Raw genomic sequence first — 22,126 nt, 5'->3', positions numbered from 1 at the left:
CCACCAAAGAAAAATCCCTGGCAGTACCGAGAATCGAACCCAGCTTCCCCGCATGGAGGATGGCAGCACTGACAACTCAGCAAAAGAGGCGGGCCATCTAGAAAAGTATAAAAGCTTCTTAAAACTTAGCATCATCTTATATTTTGACAACTTGTGGAAGATCTCGCTTGCTCCGGCAAACATCAGTATAGACTGCGTCAAAAACTTTGCTCAGATTCAAGGGGCGCAAAATAAAGAAATAATAAGCCTTATGAAACGGCAGTAAAACTTTACATTGAAATAAAAACGAAACAAGAACTAAAACAAAGGCAGTAAATTAAAAAGTGTGCATCTTCGTCCGCGCGTGAAATCAAAATTTCCTGTAGGTAACATTCAGTACTATGTTCCTCCAATCTGTACAGTGTAAGATACTTTGATCAAGGGTGTCCCACTCTTCGAGAGTGTTACTGAATGTAAAGGCGCGCTATGTGTTTATAACTTGACGTGAACGATGGGGAGTGGCTCTAAGGCAGTTACCTTTCCGCTATGAGATGTTAAATAGAATCTCTGTCACCTGAGGATACGCCTTCTGTTGACGCGAAACCGGTAGTGACATTGAATGAAAGTATTTTACAGCCACTGAGGATTGTTTCATTCAGAAAGTAACAGGTTAGCGTTACTGATAATTAAAAACATTATATCGTTTGGTGCACTTCCTTTTCCATGGGTAATATGGCATTTCGTTAAACATTCACGACAAAAAAAGTATAGGTTAAATGGCACTGAAGTGGATTTTGATGCCGTGTGTAGTATGTGCCTATCAAGCGTTTGAAGGATAACATAGGATTTAGCATCAGAGTCCGAAGTTATGTTTGGACAGAACGGAAATACAAAGAAGCATTCCCTGCCAAATGATAAGTCTCAGATGTGTTGCATTAGCAACGATACAGTGCTCTTCTAGTAAGCCTGGATAACACCTTGACGGTAGAAATGTCGAGTGACCCAGCCTAATATAATGTCTACAATATTGTGCGGGTCACTTTTTTATTTGCATATGATTACAACGAGATGAACTAGATTGTTAAGACAATTCTGTATCGTTTTATTATAAACTGATAAAGAACTTAAATGGTTTGGTCTTACTTGTGTCTGGTACCAGACTAATCCTAAACTCCTTTATTTCTCTCTTCTGTAAGTCATTTTATAGTGTTCTTTTTATCCTTAAAGTCTTGAGATGAACGCTACACCTCGCTGTGTTTTCCTGTTTTTAGTTATTTTTTATCTAGTTTTCTTTTTAGTCCCTTCCTTCTTTCAGTGCGTTCATTTCTTTTTCGTTCCACTATTAAGTTTATTTCTGTTTCTGCGTACACAAGATTTTTCTATAGATATTTTGTTATGATGGTACTAGAGCTTCCCAGAATTGCTCCTACTTTTCTTCTACCTTCCCTACCGTATTCTTAAGTAGTTAGTGCGAGCATTCATTGATACTCTTGTCCTTTTCTTTGGGCAGTAATGGCTTCTTATGATTGCCCTTACGAACACAGGTTTCCTTATGATCTCTCTAAACATTTAGTACCCATAGTTGTAATTTCCCTAATGGACTGACCATTATTTTGTTCACAGTTATTATACACAGGGTGACTTCAAAGGATAAAAACAAGTGGCCGCATGTCTTACAGGTGATAGTACTGATCAAACCTGCTTCGTGGCAAGCATTGGCCATTAAAATTGCAACACCAGGAAGGGTAGCAAATAAAGGAAATTTACTTATTGTGCGTATACAGCATAATAGGGAAGAATACATGATTAAATTTGTAGGTGATTTAGGGATATACAAAGTGCGAAATTTAGTACAAATAGGTACCAGCTCTGAAACAACAATGCCTCTAACCCAGCTGGGCTTTGAGTCGACCTGATCTTGGATGCAGTGCTTCCATGCTGTTTCAGTTCTGTGCCAGATGGTGATTTATCAACTGTGCTGGCTCGTGACGGTTGGCATGCCAGTTTCTCACACCCAAACCTTCACATGTCAGACACTCAGATCCTTACCCAACGTTGTATATTGATAGAGTATCAACCAAAACTCCGATTTGGATCGTACTATGTGCTGCCGTCGAGCAGAACGGGCGTAAACGGTAGTTAAAAGTAACACCAGATCTACCAGAGTTCAGGAAAAGCTTATATTTGAATTGATGCCGGGTACGGCTTCCGTGGATGAGTCAATAGTGTGTTAGATCGTCGTGTTTGGTGGCCCGGGTACAAGTCCCACTGATGACAATAATGTTAAACTGTTCATGCGTGTAACTGTTATAGGGGATAACATTTTCCTGACGTGTAAAGAGATTTTTCGGGGTTTTTAGGAACCTTCTTTTGACAGTCTCCTTCCGCTTCGTTAGTTGAAAGTAACAAACCTACAGAGTACATTTATATAGACAGATGTGTTGTACTGTCGGACATGTGCGACAGAATAGACACTACTCGTGATGAAGCAGCTACTGCATTTGTAGTTTGACAAAATAAACATAAACAATGGGACAATAGAATGGTCCAAATGGCTCTGAGAGCTATGGGACTTAACTTCAGAGGTCATCGGTCCCCTAGAACTCAGAACTACTTAAACCTAACTAACCTAAGGACATCACACACATCCATGCCCGAGGCAGGATTCGAACCTGCGACTGTAGCGGTCGCGCGGTTCCAGACTGTAGCACCTAGAACCGCTCGGTCACTTCGGCCGGCGGGACAATAGAATAAAGAAACAATTGCATCACACGTGCTGAAGCATTAATAATAATAATAATATAATTAATAATATAATATAATTAATATAATTAATATTAATAATTAATATAATTAATAATAATAATAATATACAGTGAGACGGAAGGATTCATGATTGCAATACAGGATCAAACAATAAACACCAGATATTACAGCAAGCATATTATTAAAGATCCCAATACTACAACAGATAAATGCAGACTTTGCAAACAGCAAATAGAAACAGTAGATCACATCACAAGCGGATGTACAATACTAGCAAATACAGAATACCCCAGAAGACATGACAATGTAGCAAAAATAATACATCAACAACTTGCCATACAACATAAACAAATAAAACAACACGTTCCCACATACAAGTATGCACCACAAAATGTACTGGAGAATGATGAATACAAATTATACTGGAACAGAACCATTATAACAGATAAAACAACACCACATAACAAACCTGACATCATACTCACCAATAAAAAGAAGAAATTAACACAACTAATCGAAATATCCATACCCAATACAACAAATATACAGAATAAAACAGGAGAAAAAATTGAAAAATACATCCAACTGGCTGAGGAAGTCAAGGACATGTGACATCAGGATAAAGTTGACATTATACCAATTATACTATCAACTACAGGAGTCATACCACACAATATCCACCAGTACATCAAAGCAATACAGCTACATCCAAACTTATATATACAACTACAGAAATCTGTAATTATTGATACATGTTCAATTACCCGAAAGTTCCTAAATGCAATGTAACATATACGGGACAGTTAAAAGGAAGTCACGCTTGATCAAGGTCCGCGTCACTTTCCATTTTTGACCAGACATAACGTCTGAGAAAAGAAAATGGCTCTGAGCACTATGGGACTTAACATCTGTGGTCATCAGTCCCCTAGAACTTAGAACTACTTAAACCTAACTAACCTATGGACATCACACACATCCATGCCCGAGGCAGGATTCGAACCTGCGACCGTAGCAGTCGCGCGGTTCCGGACTGAGCGCCTAGAACCGCTAGACCACCGCGGCCGGCTAGAAAAGAAAGAAAGATAATAATAATAACAACAATATTAATAATAATAACAATTATAATCATAATAACAGTAATAATAATAGTAACTGACTGCAGATGGCAGCGCCGCATACGTTAGATGTGTGTGTTTTGGCTAGATTCATGCGTTTGTGCACACGTAGTGCTGTTTTGCGACATGAACCCATGGAATGTTATTGATATTCTTGTCGAACTGTTGCATAGCGACTGTTGTGTACGTACAACAGGGGAAATAACTGAAGATGAGACAAAGTGTGCAGCATTCCTGCTGGGCATAATTGATCAATGGAAGGCGTCGAAAGTCACAGAAGAGAAAACATTAGACATCAACGAGCTCACACCAGTCTCCCTTCAGAATATTTCGTTGTACCATCTCCTGATCTATACCTAGAGTTGAACTCTGATAACAGTACGATTCTGTATTTTTGGTACGTCGGATAAAAGACGTAGTAAATGGCAGAGTTGTCGGTAGTACTGGTAGAACGGAGAGGGAAGAAGCGTAAATGAATGACTCTGAGAGAAAATATGAGCCGACGACTTTCTATTGTCTTTTTGTTTGTTTGGTAATTTGTGGTACATAATGAGGACCGCGGATCATTCCGTGTTAGTCCAATGTGTATTTTATATCCTCACAGAATATAAGTTGCATTTTGAAGTATTAAAAATTAACTGATCGCGTAACTTCTGCGCTTTTATGTAAGCAAAGCAGTTACTTTTGATGCAAGTACATTTTACATGCACAGACATAAAAATATATGTACAATAATAGTTGTTATTTTGTACACAATACAATGTCGTTCATCATGATCAAAGGCAGTAGTCTGCCGGCCGTGGTGGCCGAGCGGTTGCCGGCACGGTAGCTCAGCGTGATCGGTCAGAGGGTTAGCTGCCCTCTGTAATAAAAAAAAAAAGAGTTAATGGGTCAACGACGAACTGAAACGGGTGTCTTGCTACGCCCTCCCCGAGCAGATACAACGAACGAAAACGAACAAAAATAAAAAAAATAATAAAAAAAGCGGTTCTAGGCGCAACAGTCTGGAACCGCGCGACCGCTACGGTCGCAGGTTCGAATCCTGCCTCGGGTATGGATGTGTGTGATGTCCTTAGGTTATTTAGTTTTAAGTAGTTCTAAGTTCTAGGGGACTGATGACCTTAGAAGTTAAGTCCCATAGTGCTCAGAGCCAGTAATCTCCTGTTATTATTGATGGATGTGAAATCTGTTTGAGTAACAAAGACATATTTTATGTAAGTTTGGCGAAGTATTGAAGCTATGATGATATATTTTTGTTTTGCTGAATTTTGTATTATTTTACCTTTTGTTGAGGAAATTGTGTTTTCTAACGCTGTTTGATTAATCTGTATTGTTTTCTTTATTTCTACTACAACACCTCTCTGTTGCATGTTGAAAATCAACAATTTTCGAACAAAAGCTGAATTAAGCGTTGCAGTTCCAGTTATGCTATAAACATTGTTCATTCTTTAAGCAACAGATAGGAGGATAAGTATGTAGAACAAAAATGTCCCGTTATTTACCCCGTCCTTTATACAACATTACTCAGTTTCTAGATGGTTCTTCGCTTCCGGTATGTAAGGGAAGCGATCGTTAGGAGGTAACGCCCGACAGGTACGCAACACACCCAACATACACGTAATGTGGGTACGACCTTAACTGACCAAAGTTGCTAGGAAAACTACCGTAGTCTACACTTACTTTGATAGTCTACAGAAGCCTGCTGTAGTTTTACAACTCTGTCTATACCTTTTTCGTCCTGAGATACGTTGTAGAGAACATACAGTGCAGCAGGCATGTGAAAATAGGGCGAGCTGTTCGGCTAGCTCGAGTGTGGTATTTTAAACTATGGACCGGGGTTGTCTGTAACCTTATGTGGAATTTCAGCTAAGATTGCTAGTTTCGTCGAAACAATAGAGATGACTGGAGCTGGAAACTGCAAGTGAACATTTGGTGTTGGCAGGGCAAGCGCGCGCCAGGTGCAGGTGACGCTGGGCGACTACGTCATCAACTCTGCGGTGGAGCCGCTGCCCGCCTACACGTTCGGCGTGCGCGAGATTCGCGTGCACCCGTACTTCAAGTTCACGCCGCAGGCCGACCGCTTCGACGTGGCGGTGCTGCGGCTGGACCGGCCGGCGCCCTACCTGCCGCACATCGCGCCCATCTGCCTGCCCGAGAAGGGCGAGGACTTCCTGGGCCAGTACGGCTGGGCCGCGGGCTGGGGCGCGCTGCAGGCCGGTAAGTTCAACACGAAGGCAGCTGACATGGCGCAAGCTCCACCGATGAGCCAAGGTGTTGTAACTACCTGGTTAACAGCGTGTTGGTCCAATCTTAGGAACGAAATACAGCAGCTGCTCTGTCTGGCATGGATTTGACAGGACTTTGGTAGGTTTCCTGAGTATGTGGCACCAGGTGCCTACACACAGGTCACACAATTCCCTTACGTTGCGGACAGGTGTGTAGGGAGCTGGCACCCGATAGTGTCCCAGCTGTGTGCCATCGGATTCATATGTCAGGCGAATTTAATGTCACAACATCAAGGTAAGTTCGTTATCACGCTCCTCAAACCCCTGTATCACGATTTTGGCATTATGGCACAGAGAGTTATCCTGTTGGAAGATGGAAATGCTATCGGGCAAGATACCCATCACGAAAGGATACAGGTTGTCCACAATAATCTTCGTGTAGTCCACAACTGTCATGATGCGTTAGATAACTACAACACAACCCACGGAAGGCCAGGTGAATGTCCCATATGCATGATGCTCACCCCACCAGCATGCATTCGTGGCGCGATGCATGTTTTGAGCAGACGTCCACATGGATGACAGTGCATCTGAACACGGCTGTCTACCTGGTTAAGAAGAAACGTGATTCATCCGAGCAGGCGACACGTTTCTATTGATCGATGGTCCAATTTCATTAGCCTGTGCCCACTGCAATCTTTATTGACGATGTCCTTAGGTCAACATGGGAATACATAGGGGTCGTTGGCTGCCCTGTGTTCAATAATGTGAGCTGAACGGTGTGCTCTGAAACACTTCTGCCAGCACCAGCATAGTAATCTTTCAGCAGCATAGTGCCGGCCGGTGTGGCCGTGCGGTTCTAGGCACTCCAGTCTGGAACCGCGTGACCGCTACGGTCCCAGGTTCTATCCTGCCTCGGGCATGGATGTGTGTGATGTCCTTAGGTTAGTAATTAAAACTTCCGGGCTAAGAGGCCGTGGTCCAATAGTAGAAATACTTCTCCGTGACGTTTCGTTGCCAGCTGCGGGCAACATCATCTGATGTTGCCCGCAGCTGGCAACGAAACGTCAGGGAGAAGTATTTCTACTATTGGACCACGGCCTCTTAGCCCGGAAGTTTTAATTACTGAAGACGCCGGCCGTGAAAGCCTACACGTCCTTAGGTTAGTTAGGTTTAAGTAGTTCTGAGTTCTAGGGGACTGATGACCACAGATGTTAAGTCCCATAGTGCTCGGAGCCATTTTTTTAGCAGCATAGTAATCTTACATAGCGGGCAAGCTTCTGCCTTCCACGTTCTGTGACGAAGCGTGGACGTCCAACACCTTATAGCCTACACCTGGTTTCCCCGTTCCCCAATCGTTTCCACACAGTCTCACAACAGTAGCTCGTGAACAACCTACCAGCTTTGCTGCTTCCCAGATGCTCATTCGAGGCACCAGGCTGTAATAATCCGCCCTTTGTGAAAGCTGCTTATGTCAGTGGTTTTCCCCATTTTCGAACGGTATCGTCGCTATCATGCTTCCCCATTTTTCCCTACCGCGCTTATACAGCGTGAGTCAGAACTCTACGGATAAACTTTCAGAGGTGATATTATAGACCAAAACAAGAATTGTCTTGGTAAACACGGTCTCTAAAATGCGTATCTTTAGAGTTATGATCGCTTGTTCTTCTTCGATACTGTGAAACACGTCTCTTCTAATGAAAGCTTTTCGCTTTCCGTATTTTGCCAGCAGATAGTGTAGACCAAAACAATTACACATTGTCCAGTAAACCTGGGCTCTAAAATGCGTACCTTAGGAGCTGTGAGCACTTGGTCAGTAGATGAGATGTGTTTTACAGTAGCGAAGATGAAGTGCTCATAACTGTCTAGGTATTCACTTTAGAACCCAAGTTTACTGGACATTTTTCCTTGTTTTGATCCATATTATCACCCCTCAATATATATGAAAAGCAAAAAGCTTTCAGAAGAAGAGAGGTGTCTCACAGTAGCGAAAATGAAAAAAATGCGCATAGCTCTTAAAGTATAAGTTTTAGAGCCGATATTTACTACGATTTTTTTTTGTTTTGGTCCATATTACCACCCCTGGAGGTCTGACGGTAGAGTTCTGATCCACCCTGTACAACTTCCTTACCGAGCCACGTGCCCGCCCCGCCACCAGATGGCATTCAATTTCGCCGTGGGCAGTGCTCATAATTTTTTTCGCTTATCAGTGTACTCTGACATTAAGGACCTGCAAATCCTTCTCTCACTTATCACACGATGCTGGGAATGACATGAAACGTAGTGCTATATATTTTTATTGTGTTGTTACTTATGTTGTCTCCGTAGCCAAATGCCACGCGGAATACTCTGTTTCTGTCTCCGTACTGTAAGGGGTTGTTCCCACATGGAAGATCGGAGCGTGGCGCACTCACAAGCGAAGCATCCACCCAGCGCGTCACCGATGTTGCTCATCTTTCGCACGACTGTCGTACCGACGTAGATATGGCAAATGTTGCTCTAACACGACGCGCTTCTCAAGCTTTTTCGAGAAATCGACATTAAAAATTTTTTTCGATACTGTTTAGAGGACCAGTCGGCGAGTAACGACGTTAGAGCAGCTGGTTGAGGTGGCAGTCTGTAACTGTCATGGTGCGGTCGAGTGTCGCCTTTTTTCTATTATTCCACCAAACACTTGTAACTTTAAAATAAAATCATGCTTTTTCGGAAAGGTCAGTACTAATGGTGATAATCATTATGGTAATTTCGTGGCGAGATTTAACAGAGATATAATAAGCAATCGTGATGAAATCAACATTTATTTATAGCTACATTCATGCGCGTACCGCATTGATGTCACAACGGCTCTGGTTATACCTCCATTGAATCATATACACTGAATCTGCATGAATGTATCAGCAAATAAATATTCATTTCATCACGATTCCCAAATTATACTGCGCCGCGAATGTACCGTTATGGTTGTCATTATTATTATTTTATTATTGTTCCTTCCCAAAGAAGCATGATTCGTTGTAATGGTACAAGTGTTTGGATAAAGACAAGGGAAAAAACGATGACACGATTCGAATGCAGTACGGGCAGACTTCTACCCTGCCGACTAATCCGGTTGCAGTAACGCCGTTACTCGACTGCTGGCGTTCTCGCATGAGTTTCAATAAGCCCGTCAAAAGTGGAACCTCGATTTTTCGAAAACGCTTGAGAAGCGCATCGTGCTAGAGCAATATTTGTTACATATAAGTATGTACTGCAACCATGAGGAAGATGAGCAAATCCGGTGACCTGTTGGATGATGTATGATTCCCTTGTCAGCCTCATGGGAACAACTGAGGAACTGCTACAGTGTGATACAGGGAGACAATTATTGAACTATAATTAAAAAACTTAAATTAATTACAAACTACGGAGTGCACACACTTTATTCAGTGTTCGGAATAAAGTTCCTGAATTTACTGCCCTCCAGGAAGCGTGTGGCGCGCAAATTATTCTCGCGACTGAGACCTGGCTGAACCCTGAGATAGGAAGTTCTGTAATATTTAGTGAGGGCTGGAACGTGTATCGGAAAGACAGATTAGACACCGTAGGGGGTGGTGTCTTCATTGCAGTTGACAATAATATTGTGTCTACTGAGGTCGAAGTAGAGTGTGATTGTTAAGTTATCTGGACACGTTTAACAGGGCTAGGAGAAATAAAGTTAATTGTAGGGTGTTATTACCGGCCACCAGGTTCCACCGTGACAGTTCTAGAATCATTCAAAGGGAGTCTACACTCTGCATCGCAAAAGTACCCGGATCGTGCTATATTAGTCGGAGACGACTTCAACCTACCTAGTATCGACTGGGATGTCTATGGATTCATTACAGGTGGTTCAGACAAGTCGTCGTGTGAATTACTTTTGAACACATTATCCGAAAACTGTCTTGAGCAGCTAAATCGACAGCCAACGCGTAACTCATCGACGGTGTGAGTGTTGAGACAGGGATTAGTGATCATGATGTTGTCATTACGACTATGGTTACGAAAGTTAAAAAGTCGGTCAAGAAGGCTAGGAGAGTATTCTTGCTAGAAAGAGCAGATAAGCAGTTGTTAGCACCCCACTTAGTAAATGAATCGACTTCATTTTCTTCCGGTACGATGGACGTGGAAGATTTATGGACAAATTTTAAACACATTGTAAATCACGCACTGGAGAAGTATGTGCCGAAAAAGTGGGTTACGGACGGAAAAGACCCACCGTGGTTTAACAGCGCAATTCGGAGAATGCTCAGGAAGCAAAAAGAGTTGGACTCGCGGTACAAGAAAAATCGGGAGAATGAGGACAGGCAAAAGTTAGTAGAGATTCGTGCTGCTGTAAAACGAGCGATGCACTAAGCATACAACTACTACCACCGTCATACCTTAGCAAAAGATCTTGCTGAAAACCCAAGGAAATTCTGGTCTTACGTAAAATCGGTAAGCGGGTCGAAGGCTTCCATCCAGTCACTCACTGATCAGTCTGGCCTGGCAACGGAAGACAGCAAAACGAAAGCTGAAATTTTAAATGCAGCATTTGAGAAATCTTTCACGCAGGAGGATCGTACAAACATACCGCCGTTTGAGTCTCATACAGATTCCCGTATGGAGGACATAGTGATAGACATCCCTGGGGTTGTGAAGCAGCTGAATGGGTTGAAAATAAATAAATCGCCAGGTCCTGATGGGATTCCAATTCGGTTTTACAGAGAGTACTCTACTGCATTGGCTCCTTACTTAGCTTGCATTTATCGCGAATCTCTTGCCCAACGTAACGTCCCGAGCGACTGGAAAAAAGCGCAGGTGACGCCTGTATATAAGAAGGGTAGAAGGACGGATCCTTAAAATTACAGACCAATATCCTTAACATCGGCTTGTTGCAGGATTCTCCAACCTATTCTCAGTTCGAATATAATGAATTTCCTTGAGACAGAGAATTTGCTGTCCATGCATCAGCACGGCTTTAGAAAGCTTCGCTCCTGCGAAACGCAACTCGCCCTTTTTTCACATGATATCTTGCGAACCATGGATGAAGGGTTTCAGACGGATGCCATATTCCATGACTTCCGGAAAGCGTTTGACTCGGTGTCCCACTGCAGACTCCTAACTAAGGTACGAGCATATGGGATTGGTTGGTTCTCAAATATGTAAGTGGCTCGAAGACTTCTTAAGTAATAGAACCCAGTACGTTGCCCTCGATGGTGAGTGTTCATCGGAGGAGAGGGTATCATCTGGAATGCCCCAGGCAAGTGTGGTAGGTCCGCTGTTGTTTTCTATCTACATAATTGATCTTTTGGATAGGGTGGATAGCAATGTGCGGCTGTTTGCTGTTGATGCTGTGGTGTACGGGAAGGTGTCGTCGTTGAGTGACTGTAGGAGGATACAATATGACTTGGACAGGATTTGTGATTGGTGTAAAGAATGGCATTTGGGATCCCTACCAGGTCGGATTGAGGGAGGAGATAGAAGCAATTCAGAGGCGGGCTGCTACATATGTTACTGGCATGTTTGATCATCACGCGAGTGTTACGGAAATGCTTCAGGAACTCGGGAGGCAGTCTCTGGAGGAAAGGAGGCGTTCTTTTCGTGAATCGCTACTGAGAAAATTTAGAGAACCAGCACTTGAGGCTGACTGCAGTACAATTTTACTGCCGCCAACTTATAGTTCGCGGAAAGACCACAAAGATAAGATAAGAGATTAGGGCTCGTACAGAGGCATATAGGCAGTCATTTTTCGCTCCTTCTGTTTGGGAGTGGAACAGGGAGAGAAGATGCTAGTTGTGGTACGAGGTGCCCTCCGCCACGCACCGTATGGTGGATTGCGGAGTATGTATGTAGATGTAGATGTAAACATCACTAAAAATTTTCGGATTTGTTGATATGCCTGTCATCATTGGCGATGATGTGGCGCAGACGAATAGCGAAATTCTGCATGACCCGCTGAAGTGTCGGAAAATCCATGCAGTCGATTACCTCCTGAATGGCTGTTTTCAGCTCAGCAATGGTTTTGGGGTTACTGCTGTAGAACTTATCTGTAATATAGCACCATAAAGAGGAGTCGCATGTGTTCAGATCCGGAGAACATGCCGGCCAATCGAGGCCCATGCCAGTAGCCTCTGGGTACGCCAGAACCAGAATGCGGTCCCCAAAGTGCTCCCCCGGGGCATCAAACACTCTCCTGCTTCGATGAAGTCGAGTTCCATCTTGCATGAACCACATCTTATCGAAATCAGGGTCACTTTGAATAATGGGGTTGAAATCATCTTCCAAAACCTTCACGTACCGTTCGGTAGTCACCATGCCATCAAGGAATATCGCACTGACTACTCCGTGATTGGACATTGCACACCACACACACACCCGTTGAGGACGAAGCGAGTTCTCGATCGCCAAATGAGCATTCCCAGTCCCCCAAATGCGCCAATTTTGCTTATTGACGAACCCATCCAAATGAAAGTGGGCTTCGTTGCTAAACCAAACTGTACCACCATACTAATTCTCATCTTGCCCTGCGGCCAGCTATGCAGTATGAACGTCCTAACGCAAATCGTTCAGAAGTTATGACGATTGTACAGGTTGATTATAATTAAAGTTAAGCTTTCAAACCGCTGTACATATAATACCACTGGTAAGAATGACATCGAATTGCAACGGAATATTATCGGAGAAGGGGGAAAACGTTTGGCAGAAGAAAAATAAATAGTTACAACATGTAGCAATAGATGGTACTGTAAACATCATAATTTAATAGTGGTCGACTACAAATGACAAATGAATCACACAACAATGCCGAACTATTTAGTGTGCATGGGTATACAGGTGTGATATTGTTAGTTACGTAAGCCCATCCACCACGCAAGGTCATACCACATTGGATGGGAAAAATCGGTTTTTAATTGCACTGAGGCCAAAAGTGCATGGAAAGCATCACTCACATCGGTTATTAATTATCCTGAGGGCAAAAACCGCATACAAAGCATCAATCAAAATTAAATCGGATTATTAATTTCTGTGTGACTGGCGCAAAATTGATCGAAGTGTTTCCGGGGTCACGTTCAGAATGTGTTGCGCAATATGTGCCTTCAATGCAGCTAAGTTTGCAATCGGAGCACTGAACACATCTTTCAGACAGCCCTACAGTCAAAAATCACACGGATTAAGATCGTGTTATCGGGATGGCTAGGCCTTAGGAAAATGGCGGCTGATAATTGTAGCATTTCCGAAATGACACTTCAGCTGCTGCTTAACTGGATTTGCAATGTGCGGAAGTGCGCCATATTGCATAAAAATGATCCCATCCACACATCCACGCTATTGGAGAGCTGGAATGACGTGGTTGCGCATAAGACACTCATAGCGCTTACCAATGACTGTACAAGTAAGAGGACCAGAAGCACCTGTCTCTTTGAAAAAATATGGCACTATTATAAATGATGCCGTAAACCCGCACCACACAGTGAGCGCCTCAGGATGAAGTGGTACTGGTTGATTTGTGTGTGGATTTTCCGTTGCTCATATTCGACAATTCTGAGTATTGGCATATCCTGTCAGATGGAAGTGGGATTCGTCTGCCCATAAAATCTTCCACCGCCAATCACTGTCCTCTTCCATGCGAGCAAGAAATTCTACAGAACAGGTCCCTCATGCTGGCAGGTCAACAGGAAGCAACTCGTGCACATGGGTAATTTTGAATGGCTAGCAGAGAAGGATGTTTGGTAGGATTTTACGCACCGTGCTCACAGGTATGTCCAATGTTCGGGCAATTCTCACTGCACTACACGTTTGCACACCACCACTCGTCTCCTCCAGTATTGCTGTGGCCACTGCTTCCACTGACGTCGAATCAATTCGTTTCCTCCCTTTCCAGGTTGAACACCAAAAGAACTCGTCTTTTCGAATTTCCAAATCATTTTCTCCAGATCCACGGCAGTCGTCGGACCAACGCCTTTTTTCAAACCCTTCTGTGTCCGGAACTTCTGCAGAGTGGAGTGTGCACAGTCATAATTCTTGTAATACAGCTTTAGAAGCAGAGCGCGATCCTGCGTTGAGACAGTCATGACGAACGTCGCAGACGCGAAAGGAGCCAAAGCCGTGTACCCGGCGTGTTTATACCAACTTCAATGGGTCGTACGCATTCTGACACATGCAGTGCCAACAATTGATAAATTTTCACACAATTTTTTTCTTCTGCCAAACATCTTCCCCCTTCTCCGATAATATTCCTTTCCAATTTGACGTCATTCTGACCATGGGTGTTATTCCTTCAGCGTTTTGAAAGTAAAACTTTAATTATAATCACACTATATTTCATGTAGTTCAATAATTGTCACCTTGTACATTACTTACGATTTTCAATGTCGGCATAGTCGACCCCGGAGCGTTGTGTGCTGGCCAGGTGTCTGTTCAAATTTTGCCTCATTGATTATGGATGAAAATCGAATCTTGCACTCACCAATTTAGATTCTTATGCTGTGTACTAAGGCCGGTTTAAGGTCCAAGCGATATAAGCGGGCGTTCGGGGCACGAAGTTGAGTGGGGCGCCAAAGGCGCCCCTTGTGAAAAGTTTGTGCATAGAGTATATAGCAATCAGTAACGAAAGTAACCTACTCCTCGCTCACTAGATTTAGGCTTATTTTTAAAGGTTTCACTAAGATTCCATAGAAATGAAATTAATATATGTATGTATGTATGTATGTGTGTGTGTGTGTGTGTGTGTGTGTGTGTGTGTGTGTGTGTGTAATTGGGGGGGGGGGCGGGAATGATGTGTCCCTTGTCTATGGTATGTCACTTGTGTGAAAGAATGGGGCGGGGGGGACGCGAAATGATATGCCACTTGTGTGGAAAAATGGAGGAGGGTAGGTGCGACAAATGAAATGACGCTTGTGTAGAAAAATGGGGGTCGGGCACAATGTGATGTGTTGCTTGTGTACAAAGACGGGGGAGGGGGGAATATGTTTGTGTCATTTATGTGGGAAAATGTTCTCGGACTGGCACTGACTGCGCTGCTACTATAGTAGACCCACTGTTTTATTTCCAGTGTATGGAACGCATTCGCTACATGCAAAGACATGTTTTGCATTTCTTACTAAACCTTCTGAGATAATTTCTGCATTCAGGTACAAAACTGAAGGTTACTGCAGGTTTACCATATGTATCCAAATCAGAACTGAATGCATTTCTCCAAACAAATCGCCTTCTATTTGCCGTAGTAGTAGCCTGCATTAACTAAATTTAGTTATATTATAAGAATGTCATTAGCCGGTTTTGATGAAATAGCTGGCAATAGTGTTCATATACGAGTAGTTAAGAGCTGGTTGATTGTGTTGCTGTAATTTCATGTACTATATTTCATTTGGACAAACCATGGGAAACTATGATCGAGATGACTGGATCTCGTGAACTCATCTCGATCATAGTTTTCCATAGTTTGTCCAAATGATTCCATATAACTGCCTATATGATTCCTACTAAAAAGTGCATGGACGGAACCTTATCCTTACCTTGCGTGTTATCAAAATTTTTAAGACCAAGTAAATGCTTTCACTGTATGTTTATTATTACATTTATCATTATAGTTGTTGTTTTCTCTGTTATTTTAATTCTGGACGGCCTCAATAGTTCCGTATTACTGGTATATTTTCATTGTAGAAGCTCTGCTGTGTTATGACGTCTTCTACGACAGTATGTTATTGACAAACATGTTGTGAGGCTCCTCTTCGTTTACTCAGTTCGTTGATAGCTATTATTCTTCTCGTTGTCGATGATGGATTCGTTTATAATTTTCGTTGTTTGTTAACCGCTTTGGAGACGTTCATTATGTGCAACGGCCTGAAATGCCCCTGTTATTTTAGTCTATTCATTGTCATAAGCTATTAATTGAATTATAGTGACAAAATCATGCCACGGGCTTCGACTAAAACTTTAACTTTCACGACTGCTTCAGTTTTGGGTGACGTTCCCTACTTGTGAATTACTGTTCAGTACTGTTCCGACCGCCGCGTGGTCTAGGGCGCCTTGCCAAAGTTCGCGCGGCTCACCCCGTCGGAGGTCCGAGCCCCTCGGGCAAGGTGTGTGTGTCGCCCTTAGTGTAAGTTAGTTTAAGTTAGATTAAGTAGTGTGTAAGCTTAGGGACCGATGACCTCAGTACTTTGGTCCCATAATACCTTACCACAAATTTCCAAATTTCCGATGACCTCAGCAGTTTGGTCCCGTAGGAAATTACCACAAATTTCCAAAATTCCTCCGACCGAGTGTTCGCGACCGACCACATCTGCAGCCTCCACTTTAACGACCGCTGCGATGGCGCACGCTCAAAACCGAGGAACAGTGAAACTCATTGGTGAGCCCAGAGATGCTTACTCGCTCACTGTACCACCTCCCAGAAGTTGTATCTATTCTCGTATCGGGCGAGATGCAGCAACCGTGACCTCACAATGTTCAATTAAACAAAATACAAAATAAAATAAAAATCTGTAGAAAACTGTAGCAAATGTGTGGCACCAAATCGAATATTCGAAATTGAGTTAAAAGGATAGCTTATAAAATATCTGTACATTTGGAAAAGTCATTGCCACACGGTGACATATGTAGTAAAACATGTACCTATAATTACATAAAAAGTTGCTACATTCTTTCCATATGTCTTGTACATTCATATGTAGTACCTTCCAACAATAGGTAAACAGTAGTTTGCAGTAATAGTAGTATTTTTGGTGTGATTTTTAGTTACTCTACCTTAGGTCGATTTTAGTCCTTTAGACATATTTATAATTACTTCATTGCTTGCCTGGGTATGTCAATACCTGTACAGAAGAAAAAATTACAAAGCTGCAGCAATTTCAGAATTGCGCTGCGTGATAGCGTGCAATTGGAGAGTGCGTCGAGTCTCAATACATTGGGTGATGTAGCCGTGGAGATACAGTCGACGGCAGCTGCCCTGCCCATCCTCGCCCCCTCTCTCACAAGGAAAAAACTCTTCACAAACTGAACTCACATCCTGCCTCTCAAACAGACAGTATCAGTTTGAAGAAAGCGAGATCATGTTATGAACATTGATTAGTATCAGTTACACCTAGAACTATTTGTGGTGAAGTCATTTACGTTTTTGTTCAAAGAGTAATTCACCTGAATTTACCCCTCCCCTTCCCCCTCAGACCATGGGTACGCTCTAGGCGCTATCTGACTCTGCGCGACTACTCTGTCACCTGCCCAGCTATGCCATTTGGCCGTCTGGCGGGTCCGCTCACCTGTGATCAGCATCATCTGATAACCTCCAACAGTCATGAGATCCTGCATCAATTGGAGCTTCTTTTATTCTCTGTTTCCTTGACGTCTTTGGAATGAATTTCGTTTTCTCTCTGCAATTGTATTTCTTGTTAAACTGCATTGAAATCTGAAACTGACTTGATATTTTGATGTCATTATTCTCTGCTGTCTAGCATCCACATTGTATTGTTATCCTGTGCGGCTGCTCCCGGCGGAGGTTCGAGTCCTCCCTCGGGCATGGGTGTGTCTGTTTGTCCTTAGGATAATTTAGGTTAAGTAGTGTGTAAGATTAAGGACTGATGACCTTAGCCGTTAAGTCCCATAAGATTTCACACACATTTGAACATTTTTATTGTTATCCAGTACCTGCAGAGGGTGATGGGAAGTATCTGAGTATTCTGTAACAATATATGAATTAGAAAACGGAGAAAGAGAGGGAATGGATTTAGTGACTTCCAGCCGCACAGGGCGTTGTGGTAATGCAAAGGCGGAAGTTAAAAATGTTTTCCTGACCGGGACTTGAACTCGGATTCACCTCCTTCTCATGAGCTGTTGCCTTAAACGCTTCAGTCATCCGGACACGGTTTCTAACCGACTCAAATCTCCAACCTTTCGCACGCTGCACTGCAGCGTCCCTCGTTCATTAACCCCCTGCTTTCAACTTACTGACGCCAACGGCCTTGCCGCAGTGGTAACATCTGTTGCCGTCAGATCACCGAATTTAAGTGCTGTCGGGCTCGGCCAGCACTTGGATGGGTAACCATCCGATCTGCCGAACTCTGTTGGCAAGCGGGATTCACTCAGCCCTTGTGAGGCAAACTGAGGAACTACCTGATTGAGAAGTAGCGGCTCCGGTCTCGTAAACTGACATTCGGCCAGAAGAGAGGTGTGCTGACCATATACCCCCCATATCCGCATCCAGTGACGCCTGTGGTCTGAGGATGACACGGCGGCCGGTCGGTACCATTGGACCTTCCGAGGCCTGTTCGGATGGAGTTTAGTTTATTTTTTCAACTTATTGATTTCCGTAGGACGATATTAGTGCATCCGCATTGAAGCAAACGTCAAGGAGCCGTCACGTTCTTACATAAATGTATATAGTATTTGAGTTCTGTCTGTTCTGTCGGATATGCCCTACGGAACAAACAGCATTCAAATATATAAACCGCTGGGGAAAAAACTTAGTACGCCCTTTTAGAGGTTTCCTATTCACCTAAAATTTATTGTTTCAACAATGCATATGGAATACATGAAATGATTACATTTACAGATCAATAGCACAAGTAGTTCTGAGGTACCAGGTATCGAACCATGCTGAATACTCGTAATAGTACCTGATGTAGCCTCCACAGCGGCAATGCAGGCGCTGACTCTGGCATCCAGTCGATCGTGGAGATGGCGAATACTGTCCTGGGATACGTTATGCTACGCCTGCTCGACCTATTCACGTAGTTCTGCAAGAGTTGGTTGACTATTCGCACGAGTCGCTTCTCATCCTATCATATTTCATAAGTGCTAGATTGGAGACAAGTCTAGAGATCATACTGGCCAAGGAAGTTGCTGATCACGTTGAGTTTCACGGGCAGTGTGTGGGAGAACATTATCCTGTTGGAGCAACACATCACCTTCCTGTTGTAAGAAGGGCAAAATAACGGGTCTAACAACATTCTGCATATACCGAGCGCTGGTAAGCGCACCCTCCAGTAACCTCATAACTGAACGAGAGTTGTATGTAGCTCATGGCACCCCAGACCTTAAGGCCTGGGGTGGTAAAATGCGTTTTAGACAGGTACGTGCCGAGTAAAACTGTGAGGGACGGGAAAAACCCACCGTGGTTCAACAACAAAGTTAGGAAACTACTGCGAAAGCAAAGAGAGCTTCACTCCAAGTGTAAACGCAGCCAAAACCTCTCAGACAAACAGAAGCTAAACTATGTCAAAGTTAGCGTAACGAGGGCTATGCGTGAAGCGTTCAGTGAATTCGAAAGTAAAATTCTATGTACCGACTTGACAGAAAATCCTAGGAAGTTCTGGTCTTACGTTAAATCAGTAATTGGATCGAAACAGCATATCCAGACACTCCGGGATGATGATGGCATTGAAACAGAGGATGACGCGGGTAAAGCTGAAATACTAAACACCTTTTTCCAAAGCTGTTTCACAGAGGAAGACCGCACTGCAGTTCCTTCTCTAAATCCTCGCACAAACGAAAAAATGGCTGACATCAAAATAAGTGTCCAAGGAATAGAAAAGCAACTGGAATCACTCAACAGAGGAAAGTCCACAGGACCTGACGGGATACCAATTCGATTCTACACAGAGTACGCGAAAGAACTTGCCACCCTTTTAACAGCCGTGTACCGCAAGTCTCTAGAGGAACGGAAGGTTCCAAACTATTGGAAAAGAGCACAGGTAGTCCCAGTCTTCAGGAAAGGTCGTCGAGCAAATGCGCAAAACTATAAACCTATATCTCTGACGTCTATCTGTTGTAGAATTTTAGAACATGTTTTTTGCTCGCGTATCATGTCGTTTTTTGAAATCCAGAATCTACTCTGTAGGAATCAACATGGATTCCGGAAACGGCGATCGTGTGAGACCCAACTCGCTTTATTTGTTCATGAGACCCAGAAAATATTAGATACAGGCTCCCAGGTAGATGCTATTTTCCTTGACTTCCGGAAGGCGTTCGATACAGTTCCGCACTGTCGCCTGATAAACAAAGTAAGAGCCTACGGAATATCAGACCAGATGTGTGGCTGGATTGAAGAGTTTTTAGCAAACAGAACACAGCATGTTGTTATCAATGGAGAGACGTCTACAGACGTTAAAGTAACCTCTGGCGTGCCACAGGGGAGTGTTATGGGACCATTGCTTTTCACAATATATATAAATGACCTAGTAGATAGTGTCGGAAGTTCCATGCGGCTTTTCGCGGATGATGCTGTAGTATACAGAGAAGTTGCAGCATTAGAAAATTGTAGCGAAATGCAGGAAGATCTGCAGCGGATAGGCACTTGGTGCAGGGAGTGGCAACTGACCCTTAACATAGACAAATGTAATGTATTGCGAATCCATAGAAAGAAGGATTCTTTACTGTATGATTGTATGATAGCGGAACAAACACTGGTAGCAGTTACTTCTGTAAAATATCTGGGAGTATGCGTGCGGAACGATTTGAAGTGGAATGATCATATAAAATTAATTGTTGGTAAGGCGGGTACCAGGTTGAGATTCATTGGGAGAGTGCTTAGAAAATGTAGTCCATTAACAAAGGAGGTGGCTTACAAAACACTCGTTCAACCTATACTTGAATATTGCTCATCACTGTGGGATCCGTACCAGATCGGGTTGACGGAGGATATGAAACAACGTATTGTGGCAGCCTGCGGCGACATTACACCAGATGTACTGCGGCGTGTACGACATTCATTACGCCAGAGATTGCCATTGTGTGCAGCAAATGATGGCCACCACATTGAACATCTATTGGCCTGACATGTCGGGACACACTCTATTCCACTCCGTAATTGAAAACGGAAACCACGTGTGTACGTGTACCTCACCCCTCATGGTAACGTACATGTGCATCAGTGAAAAAGACCATGTGGACGTAATGTGCTGTTCCAGTCTCTTCTGTACCTAAGGTCCATCACTGTTCCATTTGGATCCCTACGTAATTCGGTGCTCTCCGATACACACGATCGAACAGCGGCGGAGTGGTACTCAAGCGTCAACTTTAGGTTACAATATCTCCGGATGTAATTAACATTTTACAATGCAACAAACGGCACTGATTACGTATTTGTTTATATGTTCAGATGTGCTAACAAAACTAACGTGGTTCCATTTAAAGAAACGTAGGTTTGTGTTAAAAAAACATACTTCCGTGCATTTTTGTATGGTTTGTATTAAACAATTACACTAGCCCCTCTCCTCACGTTCGGTCTGTGGAATCGGTGCGTCAGTATTTGAAGTGGTTTACGAAATATATCCAGCGGTAACGTTAGGTGACTCACCCTGTATACGAGGGTAATCCCAAAAGTAAGGTCTTCTATTTTTTTATTTCTACAGTGGTTTACATCAGTCTACAGCTTGAACCATTAGCTATTTTTCGACATAATCACCATTTCTGTCGATGCATTTTTGTAGATGCTCTGGCAGTTTTTGTATGCCCATGTCATACCATCTCGCCGCCATGCTGTTCAGAAGTTACGAAACCTTTCTTTCACGTCTGCAGGGGGCTTCCGACGACTTAATGAGTCCATGTAACGTTGAGTAGTTGTACTACGCTGGGCAAAAAGATGTCCGAAACGATATTAGGAGATGTCCCGTGACTTTTTGCACCTCAGTGTATATGAATTTACCAATTTTTCTCCTTACCTCACGGTATCAAATAGCATGAAAGTAAGATTCTCTAAACTAGCAAGAAACTTTAGAATTTTCAAGCTATGCCTAAGACGGGATATTTTTCTGTTGCTTGCATGAGGGCTGCCCACAAGACAAAGCTTTCAGACTGGTTGTCTCAGAGAATGCTATAGCCAGAAAAACACGTCCATTCACAGTAGGCTGGCCATACCTATTCTTAATAATGAATCCAATGCACTTTGTAAACCCACAAGTAGAACCAGTAAACCAAAGGTATCTGAATAGGGCAAGACAGGCAGCGAATAAGAGGGCAGTTACTAAACTTCACCAAGAACACCACAAGTAAAAGATGACAGCAGAAAAAAAAAGGAATTACTGTGACCCACAAAAGTTAAAAAAC

General features: G+C 43.2%; 1 protein-coding gene across 1 annotated transcript in view; it reads left to right on the top strand.

Moving 5' to 3' along the window:
- LOC126249328 (proclotting enzyme) overlaps positions 1 to 22,126 on the top strand; it is a 278,769-nt gene that overhangs the window by 197,703 nt on the left and 58,940 nt on the right. The window contains exon 7 of the mRNA XM_049950983.1: positions 5,803 to 6,077. Within this exon, the coding sequence (XP_049806940.1) occupies positions 5,803 to 6,077 (275 nt within the window). The remainder of the gene's footprint in view (positions 1 to 5,802; positions 6,078 to 22,126) is intronic.

This window comes from Schistocerca nitens, chromosome 3, assembly GCF_023898315.1.
Source record: "Schistocerca nitens isolate TAMUIC-IGC-003100 chromosome 3, iqSchNite1.1, whole genome shotgun sequence".
In the NCBI taxonomy this organism is placed as follows: Eukaryota; Metazoa; Arthropoda; class Insecta; order Orthoptera; family Acrididae; genus Schistocerca; species Schistocerca nitens.
This window is presented reverse-complemented; position numbering and strand designations above follow the sequence as displayed.